Below are 26,073 nucleotides of genomic sequence, written 5' to 3'. Positions count from 1 at the left end.
CTCCAACAATTTTATATATATATATATATATATATACACACATATTAATAAAAACCTATTTAAATGATTTCATTTAGATTTAGGCAAATAGACGAAATTGACTTAATTTGATAAAATAAGAGACTCAATTATTAAAAACTAAATTTTAAGGACCAATTTAATCAATAGACTAAATTGAATTTTAATAAATAAAATATTTGAATTTTATTTCTTTATATTTAATTATTTGGGGAGAACTTAAAAAAGAAAGAATCTTGATTAATCTAAGGAGGCAAAACAAAAAAATAAATAATAAATTTATTGATATATCAAAATTCTCTCTTTTAGAACTGTGGGGGGAAAAGCCCAGCCATACGTAGTGGGCTTAAAGCCCAATGTGAAGGTTATTGTATGTCCGAAGAGGCTAAAATTATCGAAGGGTACTTCGCGTGAAAGAAGGATACATGGGGACGAAGAAACTCCGTCCGAAGAGAGCATCATTGTTCTGAAGAGATCATTATCCTCTGATGAAAAAATTCTAGGTCATATAAATATCTGAAGGGTTCGAATGAGGTTCGAATGAGCTTACTAGTGACTTCAGCAATCTAGATAAGCTTTGGACATGCCTAGAGATAAGAGGAATGGAGAAATATCTAAAAAGAAAAGCTTCCACCACCGTATCAAATGCACTACAGCAACTTTTCTGGCAGCATTTATGTGGAGAAGACCCCTAAACAGTATAACTTCAGTTACCACCACCCACAAAAAGCTAAGGGAGATACATGACATGACATGCACTCAAGTAAGGAGATAAATGAAGAACAAGTGGACGATAGGGATGATGGGAGAGGATGCTATATAAAGAAGAAAGGCTCCAAATAGGGAGGGGAAGAGAGGTCTGACTGTAACCCTAAGAATTGTAACTCGTACTCAATTTATCATAAATCTCTTCGGACTTTAGCTTATTTGATCTTTACGTATACTTTGACACTGGTTTATACTTGTATGTTGTAATCAACTGTTGTAAGCTCCATAGTTAACTTAGCTCTATCATCCACACTCTACAAATTTATTTTTTTTGGGCTTAGGTCACAAATCCTAACCTTACAACTAACGCCGTCTGTGGGAAGAGTTTAAGTAGAAGTGGAAACAATAGTTGATAATGGTTAAACCAGGGCAACAACCAGCAGAATCTGGGGCGTCCCAACACATAGACCATTTTCTCATTTTGGAGTAGAGAGAAGATTATGAAGGTAGCGTGCATACTACGCACCCTGAACGAAGTTAACCGCATGGAGGAGGTCACATGTCTCATGTAGAGAAGAACAACATGCAACTGGAGATTAAGAGGTTAAGGAGGGAGTTGCGCCATGCAAAAGGAAAACGTATTTCTTCGCATTCTGATGAGAAGTGGGGTGATGAGCAAGATGTCACTTACGAGCAGAGGTCTCGAACACCAATCAGTGAATCCTTTTCATACGAAGAAGAGCACCGTTGCAAAAAGCAACCTCAGAGCCCATCACATGGAGGGGTAGGGAACGATGCTATGAGTAAGGCTTTGAATCAAATCTCTAGGTCACCCTTCACACACAGGATCGAAGGAGCGAGACTTCCTCGGTGTTTTAACCAACCAACCTTTACCATTTATAATGGTAAAACGGATCCTGTGGAGCATGTGAGCCACTTTAATCAAAGGATGGTTGTCTATTCTAGAGATGAAGCTCTGATGTGTAAGGTCTTCCCCTCTAGTCTTAAACCGGTTGCAATGAGGTGGTTCAATAGCCTGAAAGCAGATTCTATCAATTCCTACCAAGAGCTCACTTAAGCTTTTGGTTCACGTTTTGTCACCTGCCAAAGAGTGGCCAGGCCCTTGTCTTCTCTGCTATCCTTGAGCATGCATGAGGGTGAGACCCTGAAAGTGTACTCGGATAGGTATTGGGAAATGTTTAATGATATGGAGGGCAACTTTGATGCAATGGCCCTTGACACGTTCAAGCTCGGCCTCCCTACTGACCACGGTTTGAGGACGTCATTGTCTGGTAAACCTGTTACTAACATGTGTCAGCTCATGGACCGTATTGAAAAATATAAAAGGGTTGAAGAAGATCAGCAACAAGAGAAGGGTAAGGACAAGGTTATCCCCTAGGAGAGGAAGGATTTCAGGTCGAATCGTTACAATAGCAACAAGCCACAGAGAGATTTTGTTGGGCAGTCGAGATCAGCAAATGCTCAAGCAGTCAATACAGTGTTCAAGGAGCTAGTCCATCAAGTTTGGAAAAGATCAAGAATGAACCATTCTTTAAGTGGCCGAGTAAGATGGTGGGGAATCTTGATAGGCGCAATCACAATCTCTACTACCAATACCACCAAGACCATGGGCATGCTACTGAAGATTGCAGAAGTCTGTGGGATCATTTAGACCAACTAGTCCGCGAAGGTAAATTGAGGCACCTCTTGCATCACTCCAGTGGCCGAGGAAGTCAAATGAATTCCGAGCCCCAGAGGAATGATTCTTCGAAACCTTCATTGAGAACTATCAACATCATCTTCGCAGCACCAAGAAGAACAGTGTCCTGGCCATCCAAGGTTATGTCAGTAGCTCGGTTACCGACAGGGGACTTTGGTCGAGATTCGAAGAGACCTAGACCGGTTATCCAGCCAGTTTTAGGCTTTTTGGAGGAAGATAAGATTGGAATCATCCAACCCCATGATGACGCTTTAGTAGTCACCCTCAGAATTGGAGGATATGATGTGAAGAGGGTAATGGTAGACCAGGGTAGCGCGGTGGAGATAATGTACCCTGACCTATACAGGAGGCTAAACCTCAAACCTGACGACTTAACACCATACTATTCTCCCTTGGTGAGCTTCGAGGGAAGAATTGTCACCCCGAAGGGCCAAATACGGCTGCCTGTACAGACTGGCTCGGAAGTAGTGAAAGTAGACTTTATTGTCGTAGATGTGTATTCCCCTTATACGGCAATTGTAGCCAAACCTTGGCTACATATGCTAGGGGCTGTTTCCTCTACTTTACATTAAAAAGTTAAGAGGCTGTTTGGATGACCAATTCTCATAACTCAATTCTCAGTTTTCATAACTCAATTCTCAAAAATGGTGGGACCCATAGAAAAATACTCGTTTGCCTGCACCAATACTCTATTTTCATAACTCTATTTCCAATACTCAATTCTCTACTTTTTAAGTTATGAGTTATGGAAACTGAAAACAACTTTTAGTTGTTTTTAGTTTTCAATTCTCAATTTTCAGTGGCAAAATTGTAAATACCATTACAAACCCGGTCCCACGGTCAGACCCATTCACGTGAGGCACGCCTTTTGATATTGTGTCCTCAACGGCTTTCTTCACTTCAGCTCTTTCATCTCAGACAGCAGAGGCTCTCATCTAAAATTTCTCTCTTCAATTGGCAGAGGCTCTCCCATCTCAAATTTCTCTCTTCTCCATTTCATCTCCATTCGAGTACCACCACAAAGAAGCTATCACTGCCCTCACCTCCTCACACACTATTTCACTGATCCGAAGGTATTGCTTCTCTATTTTTTTTTCCCTTTTTTTTTCTTTGTTTGATGTTTGGGTTTTCGGGTTGATTTAACTATATCAACCCATGATGATGGGTTTTCAACCCATGGTGATGAAATGCTTCTCTGCTTTTTTTTCTTTGTTCGATGTTTGGTAAGCATTTGATTTGATCTTTTGAAACCCGGGGTTATGGGTTTTCAACCGTGGTGAACCTGTGATTCTGTGGGTCTACAGTTTTTTTTTTTTTTTTCTTTTTTTGATGTTTGGTTAAGCATGATTTGATCTACTGGATTCCCATGGTTATGGGTTTTTTTTTTCTTTTTTAAAAATAATTTATGCAACTAATTTAGGTGCTTCTCTGTTTGATTTTTTTTTTTTTCAATTAAGCTGCCTGTTCTTGTTACCCCATGAAACATGCCAAAAAAAATAAAAAGCAACTGACCTTCCTTTTTGCCCAAATTCCCCAAGAATAATTGAAAAACCTTTACCCAATAGCTTAAAACCAGAATACGAGATTTTGCAGTACTTTAGCCAAAAAAAGTTTGTTTGATATACGTGAACCAGAGCCTCACACAAAACTGGAGAAAGATGCAGAAAGCTCAATAGCTAACTCAGTAACATTAGTTGTAGCACCATGCTGAATAGAACTAATCAGTAACATTAGATCAAGAACTAATCATATCATATGTTCAATATCAGTGAGCGATTGTGACGGGTGATCACACCTTAATATGTTTCACACTCACATTCGCAAGAACCCCACTTAGTGGATGGTGTTGCTTCACACAGTTAATCTTGGTGTTCATATGCATGTTTGTACAGGTTGTATCTATATTCCCAAGGAGTGCAAGCTTGCCTATAAATATCACATAACATTACTAATTAGTTGTAGAACTCTTAAAAAAAAAAAAGGACAGCTTTATTGTTTTCAACTTCTAGAATTCTTAATTTTTTTTTTGTTGGGGTTGAATTCTAGAACACTTAATTCTGTTTCTGAATTCGGTGATTGAAAAGAAGCAAAGTAAACTCTATTTTTTTTTTCCTGGAGAATAGAGAGAGAGGAATAAGGGGTAAGTTCTTGATTGTTGGTCCTAATTGTGGATGGCAGTGATCACAGTAATGTTTATGTGACTTTGCTGTTTATTTGAATTTTGTGGTCTTAGGACAATAGAAAAGTTGTTTACTTATTGTTTTGTAATGAATCGTTAATATTAAAGTGTTGTGACTTTATTATCTATAAATTATTAAAATTAAATTTGTTATGTTATGTGGGAATGTTTATTTGGGTTTTTGTTTGGGATTAATTTCGTGGGGAATGTTGTGGATTTGGGTGTCCCTAGCATTATTCAAAGAATGTTGTGATATGGTTGTATATGAGATGTGTGTGTTGTTCTTTAAAATGGTTGCGGAGTTGAAAACATGGGATGCCAATTGTGAGGATGTGTTGTGTGACTCTATACTTGGACACTATGTTTGTGGGAATTTATGTCGTTGTCATGCCAATGCGCAAGTGTGGGAGGAGATCACAAACAATCTTAATGCCCGCATGGGAAAGGCCTTTACCGTGAGGCGGGTAATTAGAAGGTGGAAGCGTATTCAACAGAATTATCGCAGAGCAATGGTGGGCCGTAACAGATCTCTTTGGCCCAACGTTTCCCCAGTGGCCTCTCCAGACCGATTGTCAGATGACCCGTCGCAGTAAGAGGTGGATACGTAGTCGAAGCAATTTAGTGCATGCCCCTTTTGATATACTGTTGACATATTTTGTTCCCATTATGTTCAGTAGGGTACTTTCTTATGGATTACCATGTACTTAACCATGCACTAACCTAGTTGTATTTGTGACCACTTATTCAGTGTACTAACTCATTGCTTCGATCTTCCATCTTTTGTATATCTAGTCACATTGTATATGTGGTAAACCTCGATGAAGGATTTATATATTACCACTGTATCTTATATATTACCACTGTTTCTTACATTCAGTGCATGCTTTTTCGTATCCTTGTTGATTTAATTGTGGAAGATTTTCCATTTTTTGGACCCCTTAAATGAATCCTATAGTCCTATTGTTCAATTGTTAAAATTATCAGCTGTCATAAGCTTACCGCGTGACATGTTTCAAATAGATGGCACATGAATCACAAGATCAAGAGGAAAAATTGTGGCCTTCCCATGTAGAACATATATTTATTGAGATAATGTTAGAGGAACAACTTAAGGGTAACATGGCAAAAGGTGTGTTCAAGGGTTCTATGTGGACATCAATCACAACTGAACTTAACCAAAGGACCGGGAAAGATTTTATCCCTAACCAAGTTCAACAGAAGCACAATAGGCTCCGTACCAAACAACGCAAGTGGAGCCAGTTGCTAAGACATAGAGGATTGGGGTGGGACGAGCAGACCCAAACAATGACTTGTTCTGAGGAGGTGTGGCAGAATGTGGTTGCGGTATGTTTATTGTTGTATATTAATTTTGACTTATTGCAATTACTTATTTATGCAATTTGCCTCTTGTGAACTGCTGCGTTTAGTGTGCTAATGTTTCCAAGGAAATTCCAGAGCAATCGTGGTGCAAATAACTTAAGGAGTAAGGGATGCCCAGACTACCCATCACTGCAGCAGTTGTTCACCCCTAGTACCGCGACTGGGAATCTGCAGATCTCCTCAAACACTCCTCCCCTGAATAGTGATGAGGAGCGTGCCCTAGAGGATGAGCTTGCCAATGCCAATGACAATGCAAGTGCACCCACCCATCTGGATGATGACTGTTATACTCCTAACTTTGACACTTTACCGCACACTATGGAGGATGCTGAGGTTGAGGAGGTAACCCAACTGTCGGAAAAACGTCCTGTGCAAAATGCAAGTGGCAAGGGTAAGAAGGTCTCAAAGAAGTCGGATAAGGTAAGTGAAATGACTGTGGCCCTAAGGGAGTACACCGCAATGTCGAGGGATAAGTTCAGTGGTAAACTCAGCAAGGGTAGTGGTTCATCCAAGCAATTCGCTCAATCCGCCATAGGTGGGGATCCTTGCTCACTTCCCAAGGTAATGGAGGTGCTGAATTCGTATGCGGATCTCAGTAACAAGGCCTATATCAAGATGTCAAAGGTTTTGCAACAAAAGGATGATAGGGTAGTGTTTATGTGTATGCCGGAGCATAGGAGGAAGTCTTGGATTGAGGCCATTCTAAACCCGGAGGAGGATTGAGGGAGAGCAGTATTGCATTAAGTCTAAGCTATTTGGTTTTTATGTAATATGGATTCGGGTTGTTCTATTTACTTCTTTATGTTTTGTATGGATTTGACGTTAGGACGGTTTATGTTTTTTAACGAACTTGGGACCACAAGCATGGTTTATGTTATATTATGTTTATCTTATTTAGGAACTCGAGATGCCAAACTGGTTTGTGTTATATTATGTGACAGATTTGGAATTGAACTTATAATCTTTGTATGGTTTGTGTTATATTATGTGAAGGATTTGGATTTGAAATTAGGATGTTTGTATGGTTTGTGTTATATTATGTGAAGGATTTGGATTTGAGGTTGGGATGTTTGTATGGTTTGTGATATATTATGTGAAGGATTTGGATTTGAAGTTGGGATGTTTGTATGGTTTGTGTTATATTATGTGACGGCTTTGGATTTGAACTTAGAATCTTTGTATGGTTTGTGTTATATTATGTGACGTACTTGGATAAGGTTTTTTTTATTTTTATACATTTATTATGGTGACTGTTGAATTATGTGTTTATATTCTACATTTATATTATGCAATTCGGAGTTTTAATAACATATTTACTTTTATATCTCTCTTTACATAACCTACCTGAATAGTGTGTTTGTGCTAATCTGTAGGACACTTATGGCATCTGGAAATGACTGGTGGCAGGCAGTCCAAGAGTATGACTTTGATGATGCATACTTCAACAACGATGGTTCCAGCAATGACTGTGAAGAAAATGATGATAACTGGCCTGATTCGGAGTTTGAACGTGAAGAAGAAGCAGAGTTTAATTTAGTGAATCCTATAGTCGGGGAGATGTATGCATTCATGTAACGGCATTATGATAAACAACCAATGCGAACAAGTGCGTTGACCGACAAGGCGTATATGGACGAGGTCACTGAAGGTAATCCAGCTAAGTGTTACGAGATGTTCCGCATAACACCCAAATTACTGTTGCATTTAGTGGACGAGTTGGCTGAACATGGTTACTTGAAGGATGGACATGGTGATGTGAATGCCACTCAGGCCGTGGCCATGTTATTGTACATACTTGGACACAACACCCGCTTTAGATGTGTTGCAGACCGGTTTCAGCACTCAACAGAAACCGTGTGTCGGCATTTTCGTAAGGCGTTGCGGGCTGTCCACCACTACGCGAAGCATTTAATTAAACCTGATCAGAATGTCACCAGCCTCCCCGAACATCTTCAAGTGAACAAGTACTGGCCATGGTTTGAGGTACAAATCATTCCCTTACTTGACATACTGCGTACAATAGTAAAATAATATGATTTTTTTATATGTGCTTGCTAAGATTAATGAAAATGTCCAATGTGTAGAGATGTATAGGAGCAATTGATGGAACGCACGTGAGTGCCCGACCTCCTGCAAATGCAACTCAAGCACATAGGGACCGCAAGAGCCTTATAACAACCAATGTGCTGTGTGTGTGTGACATGGACATGCAATTCACATTTGTCCATGGTGGGTGGGAGGGCAGTGCAAATGACTCAAGGGTTTTCGAGGAAGCGATTAGTGACCGGAAGCATGGATTCCCATGGCCACCAACAGGTACTATACATTACTATGAGTTTAACTACAGTTATTTTATCCTCCACGTCTAAGTACTGTGTTTATTGTACAACTTAATTACGTGCTGCCTGGTTGTGTGTATGTGTGTGTGTGTAGGGTCGTACTACTTGGTGGATTCGGGTCTACCAATTGGCACTAGTTTTCTCCCCCTTCACAAGTCAACTAGGTACCATGCGTAAGAATTCCAGTCAAGCGGTAGACGGATAACATCAAAAAAAGAATTGTACTACTACAGGCACTCATCCTTGCGAATGTTTATTGAGTGGTCTTTTGGAGTGCTGAAGGCCCATTTCCCCATTCTGAATTTAATGCCAAACTTCAAGCCAATTAGGCAGTGTTACATGGTTATTGTGTGTAGTGCTCTACATAATTTCATACGCATAAACAATCAGAGTGATGAATTGTTTAGAACAGTAGGGTAGAGTGTTGGCGAAGGTAGTGCGACCAATAACAAAGGTAGTGGCGATGCTGAAGCATCAACAAGCTCAGTGACCCAAAGGTATGTACTAGAAATGTCAAGTGCATCGAAGAGAGCGATGGGGCAATTTAGGGACAATATCACTGACACAATGTGGGATGATTATGTTGCCCGTGGCAATGTTAGATGATTATATGTTGAAAATGGCAATTGACCATTTATTAGTTTGCAGCGTAATCGTTTTGGCACTATAGTAAGTGCAGATATGCTCTTGGCATAATTATGTAACGTAAATCGAATGTATCAATTATTAAAAGATATATGTAACGTATGGGTTTCAAGTTTCAATTGTCAACTGTCGACTCTGATCAATGGCAATGAATACAAAACTGAACACTTTTGTTAAACAGTCACAACGTTCCCTCCATTCTTAAATAATTTATTAAAAATAAAATGCGAATATGCAATGTACGCACTAGACTTATAAATTTAGATTATTTAAGTATCATTGAATTGGGCCAAATGTCAAAATGTGCAGTTCAAAAAACATGTAAAAAATTAAAAAATTTCAAAACGTGGAAAGGTGAAAATAATTCTATGGGGAGAGAAAAAAAATTGGTCATGCGCTAAAAAAAAAAAGTTTAAAAACTTCCAAGAAAAAAAATTATTGAGACATATAATTAAAAAATAACGAAACAAATTTTATTCAAAATGGAAATTTATAAAGACATCTTTTTCTTTTTATTTATTTATTGATAAAGACACCTTATTGTCTTATACACTAAAGGGGCCGAAGAACTTTTTTTTTGGATAGAATACATGCAAAAAACTAAAACTGATGGAGAAGTATTCATTATTGCATAGAAAAGAATGCATAAAACAACTGATAATAGATTGACATTTTTTGTTGAAGAAACATGTATTGCTATACACAACACCTCCCTATACAGCAAACAGCTAACAAACACAATTCTAATTCTGCAAAATATATAAGACATCAAAACAGGGCATGCGAAGTGTAATGTACATTATACACGTGACCGTCAATGGTTCATGGCAGATGCAGTTGTGTATGGCAATGACCCCCAAAAACATTAGAGAACACAAAATAAACCCCAAGTACAGTCCAAGACAAAAATAAAGCTACCCTATACTTATAGACCTTGTCTTTAGCAATCCGGAGTTTGGGATTAGTTTTGTCACCCTTGCGCTTTGTTTTCCTTAGGAGCTCCCATGCTTCTGCTTCCCTTGCATAAGCCTCATCCCTTTCATTTCGTGCAGCTACAGCGTTGGCCTTATATCTCGCAAACCTTTCGTGGACAAGTGGTGCTGTTGCACGGCCACGTGGGCATGTGTTCTTGTCCAACCATCTAAAGAACTTACATGTCTGATCAGAGTCTTGCATACAACATTGAAGGCATATATAAGATGGTCAGGAAAGATAGTAAAAAAATGACAAGTCGAATATTTAATGACAATAAAATTAAAGATAGAAACTAACCGGCGCCCACTGCAGACATCCATAAAACCTCCTACCAAAATTACGGATAGACAAAGAGGTCCTTTCCACGCACCAATCCATATCGCACATATGGCCGGTAGAAGTGGACTCATAAGTAGTGGCAGAAGACATGGTTATGACTTTTCTTTTTCCAATATATCTACACACATATAATTAAATGTTGTATGTTTAACAAACAATGCTAATTAGAGAGACAAGAATCCAATCTACATAAAAAGCAACTAGCACAAGGATCAAATGCAAAAAACATGAATACAACTTTGATCTATTATTCAACTAGATTTGTTCTTTATTTCAGATTTGTCATTTAAAAAGATATGAGAACTCTAGAAATAATATAAAGTTGATTTCTACAGTATCTAGTTGTAATTAGTTTGTGGTCATGTTAGTTTCTTGGCAAATTTAAATTAGATTTTAGTGAATTCCACTACTTGTGCATTCAGGACCAGAAATTGTGTTAAGATATTCATGAATGCTCAGTCATATCTTGTTCTTTGCATGAATGCAGTAATTATCTTTTATATAATGCAACACCCGCTTAAAATTTTGAAATGGATGATACAATAGCCAAAATGTGCTAATTAATGTTCGTTTCATTTAGAAAGAGTTATGAAGACTTATGTCTTCGGGAATTTTCTAAATCACTGTGTGACCGGGCCTACACCACATAGGTTTAGTCCAGGTCAAAGTTAAACCCTTGATCAGAGAAGGATTAGATGCTTCTATCCTTATGGCCCTTAGAGACACTCGTCATATAAGGTTTAATGACAACCTCTTAGGAACCATTGAAACCAGTCTTAGTAATGGACCCATCCATTTCAACTGCTTTCCAAACTTTTTAGTTGCCCAAAATCGAGAATTCAATTAAGAATCTAATTAAATTTTCTTTGAGCTGTACCTATATATATATATATATATATGATTTATAACATTTATTTTGACTTAAAGAGTTGCTAACTTCGAGTCCTGCTGCCAGCAGTCTTTAGTTGGTGGGCATCTATAAGGGTTGGCCTACGGGTCTTAACTTGAGCGCCCTACCCGAGAGCTGATATAGCTTAGCTAACCCCCATTTTTTCTCCACCAAATATATATATATATATATATTTCATTGTTGGTTGACGGGGCAAATTATCATGAAGGGCTAAGGAACTCGGTAGTTAGTAGTTGACTGTCAAATTTACTTATGAGCATTAATAATTCTAACTGCCCAATTTATGGATAACTTTTTTCACTTTTATATGCCAACTAATTTCAGCTCATTGAGAAATTATTAGTTTCACAGGAGAACGGCTGAAGCAATCCTCCCAACTAATAAAATGATGCCATTTATGTAAATGTTCGAGTCAGCTTCATAATTAACACAAGAAATAAAAATTAAAAAATCACAAGATGATGTTATATTTGCATGAATGTCAATGTTTTATTAGTTAGGAGGATCACCTCAACAATTCTCTAGTGGACCTAATAATTTCTCCACTAGTAACATCTAATAAAACAACTAAGCAGAGGATGATCATATTTATGATGGAACCAATATGAAAATTATATATATTTAATGTTCATGTACACTTTATACGGTAATCTAAATAACGTGGACATTATCGTCTATATATGAATAGGAGCATTCATATCAAAAATGCTAAGAAAATATAGCATTTAACATCTCAAAATACTACTTTTTGTATTTTAACACCTCACTTTATATTATACCCAACATCAAACATCTTATATTTTTTACCACTTCATTAAAATATTATTATTATTATTGTCAATGCTTCTCTTCCTCTCTCTTTTTCTATGTACATCTTTTCTCCCAAACAAAAACAACCAACCCATCACTCACGGCCACCACCATCATTAGAAAACCCAAGCCACCACCCACCATCAAAAAAACCAAGCGACTGCAAAATCGAAACCTGGCACTACAAAACCGAAACCCACTGCCACCAGCCACCACCACCCACACCCACACCCACACCCACGGCCACAACCACTACTGCTCACAACCTTAAAACCCATCCACCAAAATCACAAACAAGTCACAAACCCAAAACCAAACCACTAACAAATCACAAACCCAAAATCAAATCACAACCAAGTCATAAACTCTAACCCACAACTGTTGAACCACCAAGAAAAAATTTCCCAAACCTAGACCTATAAAAAGCAGAAAAATTTCACAAAATCAGACCCATGAAGAACAAACTCAAACCCACAAAGAACAAATTTCACAAACTTAGACCCACAAAGAAAAAATTTACAAACTTAGACTCATGAAGAACAGAATCGATTGGTCGATGACAGGCGGTGAAATGGAGTGATGGCATTAGGATTTGGCATCTCTGTCGGGTTTTGCTTCGGAGTCTAGGTGCTTTGGGTGGATTGGAGCTTTGAGAAGATTGAGAGAGAGAGAGAGAGTCATGGGTTGAGAGGAATAGGCGTGGGAGAAGGGAAGAGAGTTGGCGGCATGGGTTGAGTGAGAACCAGAAAAGAAAAGGAGAGGAGGCATGCTGGCATGGGTTGAGGCGTGGGTTGAGGGAGAACCTAAAAAGAAAAGGGAAGGAAGTAGCATCACGTGTGAGAAAGAGAGAAATAGGGAGAGGTCACACGTGTGAATGTCAAAAATTTTAGGGCCCATTTGGTAAGAGATTTAGTAATGACTTTTGTAAAAATACGTGTGGGTGAAAAAGTGTATGGAAATAGGGACAGAGCCAAAGCTTCAAGTTAAGGGGGGCAAAATTCTTCTAAGATTGAATCTCACAAAAGGACTAATTTTTGTTTTTTGTGTCTTTTTTTTTGTTTTTTTTTTTGTTTTTGTTTTTTTTTTTGTTTTGTTTTAAGAACAAAAGGACTAATTATTATTACTAAATAAAGACAAATATAAGAATTTGTACGGTATGCATAAGAAATTAATTATAAATTTATTACTTATCAATTCATAATTTAGTTTTCAATTTATAAATTTATTAGCTTGTTATAGCTAATGCATTTCCCTCAATAACCCATTAGCCAACCAAATGTTTTTATTAACTGTACAATTTTTTTTTCTTTAACTTTAATTCTTCTTTTTTATAAATTTCTTTAACTTTACTAAGTAACTTTTTAGTAATTACTCACTCTGTCTATTCTCTTTATAAGTTATAATATGTTACACTCACACATACTCAACTCAACACTTCACAGTCTTGCAACATATTTCACAAAGAAAAATTATTAAAAAATCAACAACAACAACAACAACAATACAATCACAGACAAAGACACAAATAATATAAATGGGTATGTTAGGCACATTTTTTTTTAAGGGGCCAAGATTTAGGCATATATATATATATATATTTTAAAGGGGCCAAGAGTTTGGAGATAGGGGGGCAAGTTTAATTTTTCTTGGGCCTAAATTGTAACTCAAGCCTGTTGCATATATATAGTTGTTGGTCTTTTCAAAATCTAAGGGGGGGGGGGGGGCAATGGCCCCCAATGCCAAACTGTAGCTCCGTCTCTGTATGGAAATACATATAATATTATTTAAATATTAAAAACTGTTGTTTAAACAACAGTATTAAACACCCCCTAAGCACTTGACATGTTTGATGTAGTGTGTTTTTTATATATTGGTTGTTATTAATAGCATTTATAGCATTATAACATTTTTTATGTGAATGATCTAATACAATTAATATAAACCTATAATTGTTCTAATTTTAATTTTCATTGCAACTTGTCATTTCAATGAATTATTTTAAAAAAGTTGTGATGAAAGTCGTGTCCCCAATTCCAGTACACAACTCATACACTATTTTGTGAGATGAGAGATATTTACCGTTAAAGAAAAGTATTACGTCTATAATATTTTCATAACAAATCATAGGCAGTAAGTTGTTATTGATTCTAATTTGAATCTACAATTGAAACTACTTTTTTATCCACTAGTAGCTATCAATAACAACTTAGAATTTGTTGTAAAAATATTGTGGACATAATATTTCTCATAGTTAAAAGGGAAGTTAATACAATAGCTCATAAACTTGCTGTAGGGATGTGCATCAAACTCACCAACCCAATGAGAACCGACCTAATCCAACCTAACCCAATGCCTCAAGTTGGTTTTCGTGTGTTGGTGGGTGGGATTAGATTCGTAATTTAATTTGAGTCTTGGTTGGATCAGAGTTTGGGTTGATAGTTTTTTCAACCCATTTGCTTTCACTTTGGTAAAGAAAGTTCACAAATCCACGACTGATTTCAGACATTTGGCAAAACTTTTGAAAAGAAAAAAGAAACAAGATTCATTCTGCCATATCAAACGGGATCCTTATGTCCTTCTCCAAAAAAAAAAAAAAAAAGGGATGCTTATGGTATATCTTAAATGGTAATTAATGATACATTGCCAAGTGAAGATTTAAGTTTCACGGTTGTAATCAGAAATATTGTTGTTGTTGTTGTTGTTGTTGTTGTTTTTTTTTTTTTTTTTTTTTTTTTTTACAAAATAAAAATTCTAATCTAGACTAATAATTTAAGTGTATACATGTGTAAAAAAATTTTCTAGAGACTTAAACCCTAACACTTACTCTTTACATTCTATAAATACTTATATTTGTACAATGACCATTACACCAAAAATGTGTGGCGATAGAAATATTGTTTGTTTCTAGCAGGATCTTCTATAAATTAATCGCTCTCTCCTCATAAATGTTTCTGCACATCTTACCGACCCTTAATTGTTTAGTTGACTTGCTTTCGTCAAATATAAGTTTCTCTTTAAGATATATATATATATATATATATTAGATAAACTCTTTAAGATACTGAAAATGAGAGCAACAAACTAAACTCAAGGAACTTATTCATTACATATTAGGCGTGTTATTAATTTTGTTGCAGATTTTGACAGAACGGCAACCTTCAATGGGTCACATTCAGAAAGGAAAAAAAAAAAAATCTAGTTAGAAGGAAGGTAATTAATGATATGAGTCCTTACTCCTTAGCCCTTCGGTTTCACCTTCCACATTTCTATCCTTCAATAGCCTCTCTCACATTCAGACTTCTCCCTCTCTCTCTATATCTGGTACGCTCATAAACTCTCCTTTTCTCACTATATTTCTCATTCTCACTTAAGAAATTGTTTGTGGATTTGTTTGCCTGGGCTTCGGCCTTCTAGACAAGGATTAAACTTTGAATTATTATTATTATTATTATTTTGTATATTTCTTCGTCGATTCTAGTTGAAGCTTGCTTGATTATTCAATTCAGTTCCATAGGTTCCAAGTACTAGCTTCAAAAAAAAGAAAAAAAAGAAAAAAAAAAAAGCACAAGTTATACAACAAAACCCAAGATTTCTAATGTATTTTGTTTTTTTTTCTTTTTTTCTTTTTTAAATCAGAAATTTAGAATATGGTTTTTTTTTTTTTAAGAAAAAAGAAAAAGGGAATTTTAGCTAAGCAAAGTCCTTATGTGGTAGAATCTTAGTTGATCTGTTTAAGAATAATTTGTTGGTGATTTTTTTTACTGCTAAATGGGTTTTCTTGTGTTTTTTAAAGCTTTTTTGAATGGGTTTCCTAAAGGTTAGTAAGTGGTGGTAAGACTTCTTTATTATAAAGTGTAAATTTCATTCGTATAGCCTGAGATTTGGAGTAATGCCAAATAGATCTAAGATTTTTTAAAACTAATCAATTTGATCCCTGAATCCAATTTAATCCCTAAATATATATATATATATATATATTTTTTTAAGGACTAAATTGGCATTAGAGACCAAATTGGTTAGTTTTAAAAAATCTTGGACCCAGTTGGCATGCATTAGCCAAAACCTCTAAGAGGTGTGAATGGAATTTACCGTAAATTAAAAGTTGTAGGCTTAAGCATTTAGATTATTGATTAATAATAATTTTGAGAGATTCTAATCTGTTATCAAAAAATAAATAAATAAGAATTTTGAGAGAAGTTTTCTTTCTTCTTTTTCTCATAAATTCAATTTTTATTTATTTTTTATTTTTTTATTTTGGATTTGTTTAATTTCTTTGTGTTGAGCCAATGCGTCAATTCATACGCAGTGTTTATTACATACGTATTTACACATGCAAAAAAGCAATTGAAATTGTGAATTTAATTCTCGAAGAGACTACATTGTATCTTGATGCAAAAAAATTATTTTGTTTGAGTGTTCCGAATGTGCAGTCACAATTTGCTATGTAAAGTCGCATTTTCCACGTAAAATTAAAAGATTGGATTATTATATATTTTTGGTCCTCTATATATATACTACCATATTTCAAATCCTTTATTTTCATTTGAAATAAATTGATCAAGGAAGAAGAAGGAATTTGTAGTGCTATCTGTTGACTGACTCTAAGCGTTTTGTTGATCATGGATTTTTTTTTTTTTTTCTTTATAAGTTTCTTTTTCAGTCATATACACAGATTCCCTCTCGCCTTAAAAAGCCTGTATAAAACGAAGATAAAGGAAACTCCCAATCAGTAGACTTCCCCACAAATACTTCACAGGAAGGACTGTGATCAAAAGATATGGAGAAGATGATTAACCACTTCAGCCATACACATCCATTAATGCTTCGTAGTAGCTTTCAGCCACCGGCTCCTAGTCGCGGTAGCCTTTTATCATTGCTTCGTCCTAAGCCAGATAAGCACTGCTCTGCATGCCAGCAATGCTATGAAGGTCCTGCCTATTGTTGTGATGATTGTAGTTATTATCTTCATGAATCATGCGCTGGGTTGCCATTTGAGATCCAACACTTCTACCATTCATCTCACTCTCTCACCCTGCACGGTATTGAATATACGGCTGTCAACTGCAATATGTGTCAAGAAAGTTGGATGGGCTTCACCTACCGTTGCAAACACTGTGATTTCAAAATGGATATTCAATGCGCGAAGCTGCAGCCAGTGATTCGATTATCCATTCATGACCACCCTCTCACACTACAGGTTGGTGATACTGAAATCAAATCAAATTTCTTTTGCGATTTCTGTAACAACAGATGTGACAGCAACTGGACCTTCTGTTGTAAGGATTGTAATTTCAAGATTGATTTTGACTGTGCTCGTATGCTTCTTAACTACTCCAAGCAAGTTCAACATTTCAGCCACGAGCATTGGTTGACATTGGCAATTGTTTACCGAAATAGTGATGTCTATAGTCCTGTTTGTTGCTTTTTATGCGATAAACCTTGCAATGGGCCTACCTATGTTTGCTTCCTGTGCAAGTTCAACCTGCATGAGTTCTGTCTGGAGTCATTGCAAACAGTCATTCAAAATCCCTTCCATAAGCATCCATTGATAAAATTTGAGAAAAAAGTTGACGATTCTACTAGTTGCTCTGCTTGTGGTGAACCTTGCTTGGACACAACCTTTGCTTGCTTGAAATGCAAGTACTTGTTCCATGAATTATGTATTCAATTACCCCAAGAGATTCAGCATTTCTTCCATCCATGCCCTCTAATTCTGCGGCAGGAGACTACTGAGTTTACATGCAAAGGCTGTGAGAAAAGTCGCACCCAGTTTGCATTCCACTGTAATATATGTCATTTCTACCTTGATGTTCAATGTGCTCTAATGTTCACTGAAAATTTTGAAGGCCAAAAGTGCATTAAAAATTCCAGCCACAGGCATCCCTTGATCCTCTGTAACAAGGAGAGGAATGGTCATGTAAACTGTAATGGATGCCTTCAAGTCATCTTTGGTGAAATATACGGTTGCGTCCAATGTAATTTCTATCTTCACAGATCATGTGCTGCAGCCCCACAACAGATCAAACATCCTTTTCATCCAAATCACACTCTCACTCTGCGTTATGGTGAAAATTTGTGGTGTATGGTCTCGATTTTAAAATCCTTGGATGAGAGGGGAAAAGTGAAATATTTGAGGCACAAGCATCTCTCAAAGAGCTATCACCCAGAGACTGAAGTTTGCTGTGGTGTATGTGAGAAAAGCATTTCTGGTCCATCCTATAATTGCATTAGCTGCAAATTCTTCATTCATCAAGACTGTCTTGAACCTGTAGAAAAGGTGCAACATCCTTTTCACCCGCATGAGCATGTTCTTACTCTTCCTAAAGTAAAATTTAGATGTGATGCTTGTAATTTCAAGCCTCACAATCGTCTCCCTTTTTTTTTTATGGATGTGATGTGAGGGATTGCAACTTTAAGTTGGATATTCAATGCTCTTCACTAAAGCCCTCAATTAATTATAAAGGTCACAGGCACCAATTTACATTCTTCAAGAAAGTGTATGATGACCCTGAGTGTGAAGTTTGCAAATTTCGCTACAATGATCCCCCCTCCTATTTACGCTGTGCGGAGTGTGACTTCAATGTCCATCTCCTGTGTGCTGCACTGCCCAGTACCATAAATCATAAATGTCATATAGATCCGCTTGACCTCGAAGATTATTTTGCGGATGACGATTCCAGTGATGACGATTCGGGTGAATACTATTGTGATGCTTGTGAGGAAACTAGAGACAAGCAGGAATGTGTTTATCGATGTGCAGAATGTAGCAACTATGTCGCACATATCAATTGCGTGCTTGATGAGGTATGCCCAAAATCAGAGTCTTATAATGCAATAACTGAAGTCCAATACGTTGTTCTGGCAATAGTTTTTCTTCAAAACAATGAATATTTTGTTTGTTTTTTATTTTTGAGAATTTGTTTGTTTTTTAATTTGGATTTAAAATGCAAACTATCTAGAAATTCATGAACATTTATTGGTGAGTGTTTAATTTACATTTCAGGCGGTGGTTTTTATTGTTTTGAAACTGAAAGATGAAACATTTTTGAAAATATAGAATTATAGGTATTGAAAGGGTGTTTGTGTAAATAGCAGTCTACCATTAAAGTGCGAAAAAAATTATCAAGAAGAAAAAAAATGCAAAAATATTAGCCTTCATAGATTTTAGCAAGGTCAAAGATAGAATTGAATTTTGAACGAAGACCTACTTTAACATGCCATCACTTGACTAAAAATTAAAAAATATTTTATTATTATAGAAAAAGTAAAAAGTACTTTAGAGTTAAGAGTACAACCAAATAAAATAATATAAATAATATAATAAAATAATATCTACTACAATAAATAATTCATTTATTTATTATTTTTTTCTCTGTTCTTCTGTATCTCTCTTTCTCCCTTTTTTTCAATCCACAGTCACTCAAGCTGTCGACACCACCACCACCATTACCACAAGTGTGAAACTTCTTCAAGCACTATCTTCAAGCACTCATAGAACCACCACCACCACCACCACCACAAATGTGAAACTCCTTTGGGAAGAAGAACCAAAAAGCTAGCAAAAACACAAACCTACGATCTTAACCCACAACCCACTGCCCACAACAGATCGGAAAACACAAACACAAACCCACAAAAGCCAAACCTGAAACCCATTCAAACCCGTAGAAATCCACCAAACAACCACAATCCACCTCAAAAATCCAACAAACAACCACAATCCACCGAAATCTAGCCAAACCCAAAACCCCACAAACCCGCTACCACAACCAAAATCCACCACCAACCACACAAACTTCACCAAACCCGCTACCCAGAGCAAAAACCATGGCAAATGCCGCAAATGAGAGAGGCATGAGATAGCAGAGAGAGAGAGAGAGAGAGAGAGAGAGACTGAACTGAAGAGTGAAAGCCATAGGGAAGAAATAGGAGCAGGAAATTAAAAGATAGAAGAAATAGTATTTAATTGGAGGGATCAATAAAATATAATATATTGGTTTAGCTGCACAGCTATAAATGGCTGTGCATTGTAACTCAAGAGCTAAAATTTTTAGATATGACTCCACCAATGCAACCCCAATTTTGTAGTTTGTGGTGCTAAAAATAGCAATTTAGCTTTTTGGCACTACCAATACTAATACTTTTAAAGATGTTTTGCTACAGCAGGTGTTTAGTGAAGTTTTCCTTAACCATGGCCTTTTCTTTATAATAGGACAGAGTTAGGTTTCGGATCAATTGATTACTCCTTGGGATTTTATTTTTCTTCCCCCAACCAAACTTTTTACACCCAAGGAGCTCTCTGAAACTGGTTTGTTGGAGTGGTTTTTTTAGCCCAGTTAACTACTTGTTTCTATATTAAGGTGCTGGATATTGTTGTTGGGTGCATCAATGCACATTGATCCAGCCCACATAAGGCTAGAACTTCTTAATAGGCTTGTCCAAAGTAGGCAAGAAAGTAGTCACGTGCATGACAAGAATTCTAGTTAAATCAGTGTTAGGAATCCAAGTACCCACATGCATGATAAGAATTCTAGTTAAACTAGTGTGAGGAATCCATGTGTTCCTAAAATTCATGTGGGCTGGCAAACTTGCTTATAAAAGCAAAAACTAGTGTGCCACATAAGAATTGGTGAGAGCAGCAACAAGGGAGTGCTGCATATAAAAGAGGCAGAGATAGAGGAAGCTGTATAAGAGAAAAGAGAGAGCAGCCAAGAGGGAGCCGCCTAGAGAAAGAAGACAGCCAGGAGAGAGAGAGATGTGTGTGGAGAAGAAAAATAGAAAGGAAAGAGTAAAGTGTTGCCGCCTTTGATAGAGATAATTAATATGTGTGAGAGCAAAGAAAAATAAGAGATATTTTTCTTTAACCATGAGACATACACAAGCATTATTGTAATTGATTTGATAATAGTGAATTGATTCGAAGTTTGTCCCGTGGTTGTTCATTTCAAGAAGAAAGGGTCTTCCACATAAATATTTGTGTTCTTGTGTGATTGTTATTTTGGATTGCTAATATTTGTGATAATATTATTTGGGACCCAACAAGTGGTATTAGAGTTAAGGTTTCAGTAGAAGTAATGGCCAGAGAAGAAGGCAAGACTTCAGGAATTGAGAAGTTTGATGGAACAGACTTTAGGTATTGGAGGATGCAGATTAAAGATTAACTCTATAGGAAGAAATTGAATTTGCCTCTTTTTAGAGAAGAAACCTAAAACTATGAAGGATGAAGAATGGAACCTTCTTGATAGACAGGTATTGGGAGTTATTCGTTTAACTTTGTCGAGATCAGTTGCACATAATGTTGTGAAGGAGAATACCATGGTGGATCTAATGAAGGCTTTGTCTGGTATATATAAAAAGCCGTTGGCTAACAACAAGGTGCATTTAATGAAGAAGTTTTTTAATCTGAAGAAGGCAAAAGGCACTTTTGTAACGCAGCCTTTGAATGAGCTCAACATGATCACAAATCAATAATGCTTGGTGGAAATTGAATTTGATGATGAGGTTCGTGCATTGATTCTCTTGGCTTCTTTACCAAACAGTTGGGAAGCCATGAGAATGACAATGAGTAATTCTGCAGGAAAAAGCAAACTCAAATATGATAATATTCAATATTTGATTTTAAGTGAAGAAGTTTGCAGGAGAGATGCGAATATAGACAATCCACAAGATCAAGCTTTTATCACAAAGGACAAAAGTAGAGGTAGAAGCAAAGGACCTAATGATCGAAAAATTCAATGGTAGGTCACAATCAAGAGATAGATCTCAGTTTAAGGAAACTAGATAATGCTTTTATTGTGGGAAAAAGGGTCATATAAGAAGAGATTGTTGGCATTGGGAAAAAAAAATGAAAGGTAGAGATGAAAAGAATGATAATAAGAAAAATACTATAGCTACTGTGCTTGTTGAGGATGTTGTGGTACTCTTTGTTAAAGAGTAAAAGTGTGAGAATGTTGCTAATAATGATGTCAAGTGGGTTGTTGATTCGATAGCCTTTCACCACATTATTCCTATGAAAGGGTTGTTTACAACGTATAAAGCAAGGGATTTTGGTACAATGAGGATGGGTAATTTTAGTTACTCAAAAATTGTGGGAATTGGTAATGTGTGCATTGAAACCAATGTTGGTAGCACCATAAGGTTGAAAGATGTGCGACATGTTCTAGATTTAAGGATGAATATGTTTTCTACATTGGTTATGGACCGAATGGGATATTGTAACTACCTTGGTAATGAAAGATGGAAACTTACTAAGGGGTCATTGGTTGTTACAAGAGGATATGCATGTTGCAGTATGTACATGACTTGTGTGAAGACTTGTAAGAAAAAGTTCAATGAGATTAAAGATTTTGAGAAAACTCCACAAATGAGAGTTGAGATTAATGGTGTTGATACAGAGAGGATGAAATTCTCATTGCCTGACAGTGCTTCAGATGAGAAAGTGATAGGTGATGAAGAATATGAAGATGCTAAAGCTACATAGGATGATGATGAAGTGAAATACCTTGGAGGTCTTGAGTAGGGGGAGCAGTATCATCCACTAGAGATTGTTGAATCTTGTGAGAAGAGGACTACTGGAGAACATCTTAATGTTAACTTCAAGAATAATTGGGCTTCTGATGAGGGGAAGCAAAAGGATTGGATTAAGAAAATCCAAGATGAGATAAATTCTTTGAGAATGAAAGGCATTGACATTGATGGGGTGCTCTCAGTGCTAGTGAAGATAATGAAGAAGGTCAAGCCTTATGTTGGCTTGATTAGCATGGATTTGAATTGAAGAGATAGACTGAAGATCTCCTCCCATTGGTGGGATGAAGGGAGAGATTGTTGGGTGCATCAATTCACATTGATCCAGCCCACATAAGGCTAGAACTTCTTAATAGGCTTGTCCAAAGTAGGCAAGCAAGTAGTCACATGCATGGCAAGAATTCTAGTTAAACTAGTATTAGGAATCCAAGTGTTTTTAGGATTCATGTGGGGTGGCAAACTTGCTTATAAAAGTAAGGACTAGTGTGCCGTATAAGAATTGGTGAGAGCGGTAACAAGGGAGTGCCGCATATAGAAGAGACAGAGAAAAAGGAAGCTGCACAAGAGAAAAGAGAGAGCAGCCAAGTGGGAGCCACTTAGAGAAAGAAGACAGCCAAGAGAGAGAGCTTTGCGTAGAGAAGAAAAATAGAAAGGAGTAAGCAAAATATTACTACCTTTGATAGAAATAATTAGTGTGTGTAAGAGTAAAGAAAAACATGTGAAATTTTTCTCTAGCCGTGAGACATGTGCAAGAATTATTATAATTGATTTGATAATAGTGAATTGATTTAGAGTTTGCCTTAAAGTTTTTCCCTTTAAGAAGAAATGATTTTCCACATAAATATTTGTGTTATTATGTGTGATCATTATTTTGAATTGCTAATATTTGTGATAATATTATTTGAGACCTAACAAATGGAGCCTTGACTTCCTCATCCAACCAGAGGCTGTGTGCAACTAGTCATCAAGCGTTGACAATGGACAAGACACACCCGCACAATAGACTTCAACACACTTATATATATACCTGTCCAAGCTCACAGGGTTCCAATGATCATGCCCACTTGCTCTTCATAGTTTTACTCTCCAACCTTCCAAACCACATCCCCTTTTTCTCTCTTTCTTTATATTGTGAACCCATGGCTTGGACTATGGCTTCCATATGTTGCTAGAGATCCAACATCACAACTTCTCCTGAGAGTGGCTCAGTGCACGACAACTGCAAATACAACGACCTGTGGGCCTCTTGGGCTTTCGTGTAGAGGAAATGAAATGATGGGCTCATGGGTGTAACACTAAATTGAGAGTTCATGCATGGGTAGGTTTAAATTTGACCCAAACTGCCCATAAGAAGTTTTTGCATTTTTCCGTTAAACTGAACTGAAATCATGACTAGAAGTCACAATTTTGAATTGTAAAATTGTGACTTCAAGTCATGGCTTTAGTTCAAAAATGACCAATAGGAAGTCTTCTTTTAATATTCACATTTTTCTACCCACTTAATTATATTTTCCTAAGATTTGAGACCAACAAATTATTAATTTTTGTTGTTGGGCTTGCTATTTTTTTTTTCAGATTTTAGATCAAATTAATTTGTTGTTGGATTTTTTATTTTATTTTATTTTTTAAAAGGGTCAAGATAAAGGTTGGTGTTGAATTGGTTTATTGTTGAGCTTCTTTTAGGGGGTTCATATTTTTATTTTAGGGTGGTCAAATAAAAAAAAATTATAAAAGTATTTTATATATATATATATATATATTTTTTTTTTTCTTTTTTTCTTTTTGTCCCCAGTCAAGTGTTCATTTGAACCCTCTAAATGTAGCACCGCCACTATGTGCAATGACTATTACCTTAAAAATAACTAAACATTAATGCTTAGCATGACAATACACTTAACCCTATCAACTCTCAAGTCAAGTCACCAAAAATTCAGGGGTTAAAAACAAAACAAAACTTGTCAAATAATTCTAATACCACTCACTTTTTCACACCCTTTACTATAACTATCTTACTTGGTTTTTTATAATTAGTGGAGAAAAAATAGTGAGTCCATGTCTATTTCTAATACACAATTTTGCACAATTCTATTTCTTATCTCACTGATTCTCAAAAAAATATATATATATATATTTCTTATGTCATCCTCTTGCTTTAGCTTATCTCTTGACTTCGTAAACCTATAATTCATTACATTGGCTTAAATTCTGGTTGTTTACCAGGTGTTACTTTCAATTAGCCGAAAGCGTGGAGCTGTGGAGTTCAGAAATGTGGATAGAGATATGGCTGATAAAAGAGGTTTAACCTTGGCACACATATTTAACCCTTCTAATGAAGATGAGCAGAAGGAATTCAAGGGTGTTGAAGTAGCTATTAGTGATTTGATTAGAGAGAGAATGTCCAAAGCCGAGGTTATGGAAAACGGTGATATTCTAGAGGATTTGGAATGTTCAGACGAGACATTCATACTGTTTTTGAAGAATGTCACTTTTGATGATGATAAAGATAAGATCGAGGAGTGTTCGGGAATTACATTTTGGGACTTGGATTCAAAAGTTGTAAAGGTCCGGGATTACAGGGTCTCTCGGAACTTTGTTCCTATTCTGGAGAAATTATTTTTTAAATATGGGGATATTAGTGAAAAATCCCCTTTAAATCTAGGGACAAAGACTCGTTTCCTAAACATATTTTGTGGAGTTGTACATAGCATGTGCAATACAAAGGCTAAGGATATCAATAGGACTTTACTTTTCAATTGGTGGAAGAACTTTAAGCTTGTGCAAGAAGCCAAGTTCGATATTCAGTTTGCCTTTGATCATTTGTATAGATTTGCACAGTCACTTATTCGTATTCTGCGCGAATATAAAATTGACAACACCACTTTTGATAATCAAATGAAGATTGATGATCTAACAACTGAATTGGATGGACTCAAAGTTAAACAAGAGGAGCATATAAGATCTAAAAAAGGAAAATCAAAATTGGAAAAGGATATTTTGGTTGAAGACTTTGAACTACTTTCGAAGATGGTGTGGACAGATTCTCTGTGATATCAAAGTTGGATTAGTTTTGTGTGATGGAGCTATACAAGGTTCGTTTCTGGAGTTCCCAGCTTTCTTCCTAAGAATTTATTTAGGGATTTGTTCATGGTTCCTGTGATGCTATTGTATTTACTTTTCTGTACCCAAGGTATATATTCTGTGAGAAGTGAGAACTATTAGCAATTAAAAACCGACTGTATTTATTGATTAAAGGGTAGATCTTGAGGCAAATTATCATGTGTTTCTTGATAAATGTTTCATTCAAAATGTTTTGGGGTTTTAATTGTTTTCCTTTTGGATATTTTCTCGAATTCCTTTCCCATTATATCCATCTAGTGAATTACACAGTTTCTTGTGCTTTTATTGCAAGTTGAACAAGAAATTTGTAGCTCAATCAGATGATCTGTATTAATAAATTCAATTCATTGGCTTTGTATTAATTATTGACGAACACAACCTCACTCACTCATACATAAAATAATATACT

General features: G+C 36.3%; 3 protein-coding genes across 3 annotated transcripts; all 3 read left to right on the top strand.

Moving 5' to 3' along the window:
- Positions 1-2,295: 2,295 nt before the first annotated feature.
- LOC136070821 (uncharacterized) lies at positions 2,296-3,018 on the top strand. Its single transcript, XM_065781281.1, has one exon. The coding sequence runs from the start codon at positions 2,296-2,298 to the stop codon at positions 3,016-3,018; it is 723 nt and encodes a 240-aa protein (XP_065637353.1).
- Positions 3,019-5,645: 2,627 nt separating this feature from the next.
- Positions 5,646-6,728, top strand: LOC112018011 (uncharacterized). The gene is made up of 2 exons (XM_024050517.1): positions 5,646-5,969; positions 6,081-6,728. The coding sequence occupies exons 1-2, from the start codon at positions 5,646-5,648 to the stop codon at positions 6,726-6,728; spliced, it is 972 nt and encodes a 323-aa protein (XP_023906285.1).
- Positions 6,729-7,601: 873 nt separating this feature from the next.
- Positions 7,602-25,846, top strand: LOC112018001 (uncharacterized). The gene is made up of 4 exons (XM_024050507.2): positions 7,602-7,988; positions 8,090-8,321; positions 18,382-18,827; positions 24,768-25,846. Exons 1-4 carry the CDS (start codon positions 7,602-7,604, stop codon positions 25,593-25,595), a joined length of 1,893 nt encoding a protein of 630 aa, XP_023906275.2. The 3' UTR covers positions 25,596-25,846.
- The last annotated feature ends 227 nt before the right edge of the window (positions 25,847-26,073 follow it).

Source organism: Quercus suber, unplaced genomic scaffold (assembly GCF_002906115.3).
Source record: "Quercus suber isolate HL8 unplaced genomic scaffold, Cork oak 2.0 scaffold_262, whole genome shotgun sequence".
Lineage (NCBI taxonomy): Eukaryota > Viridiplantae > Streptophyta > Magnoliopsida > Fagales > Fagaceae > Quercus > Quercus suber.
Note: the sequence above shows the minus strand (reverse complement) of the source record. Positions and strands in the feature narration are given on the sequence as shown.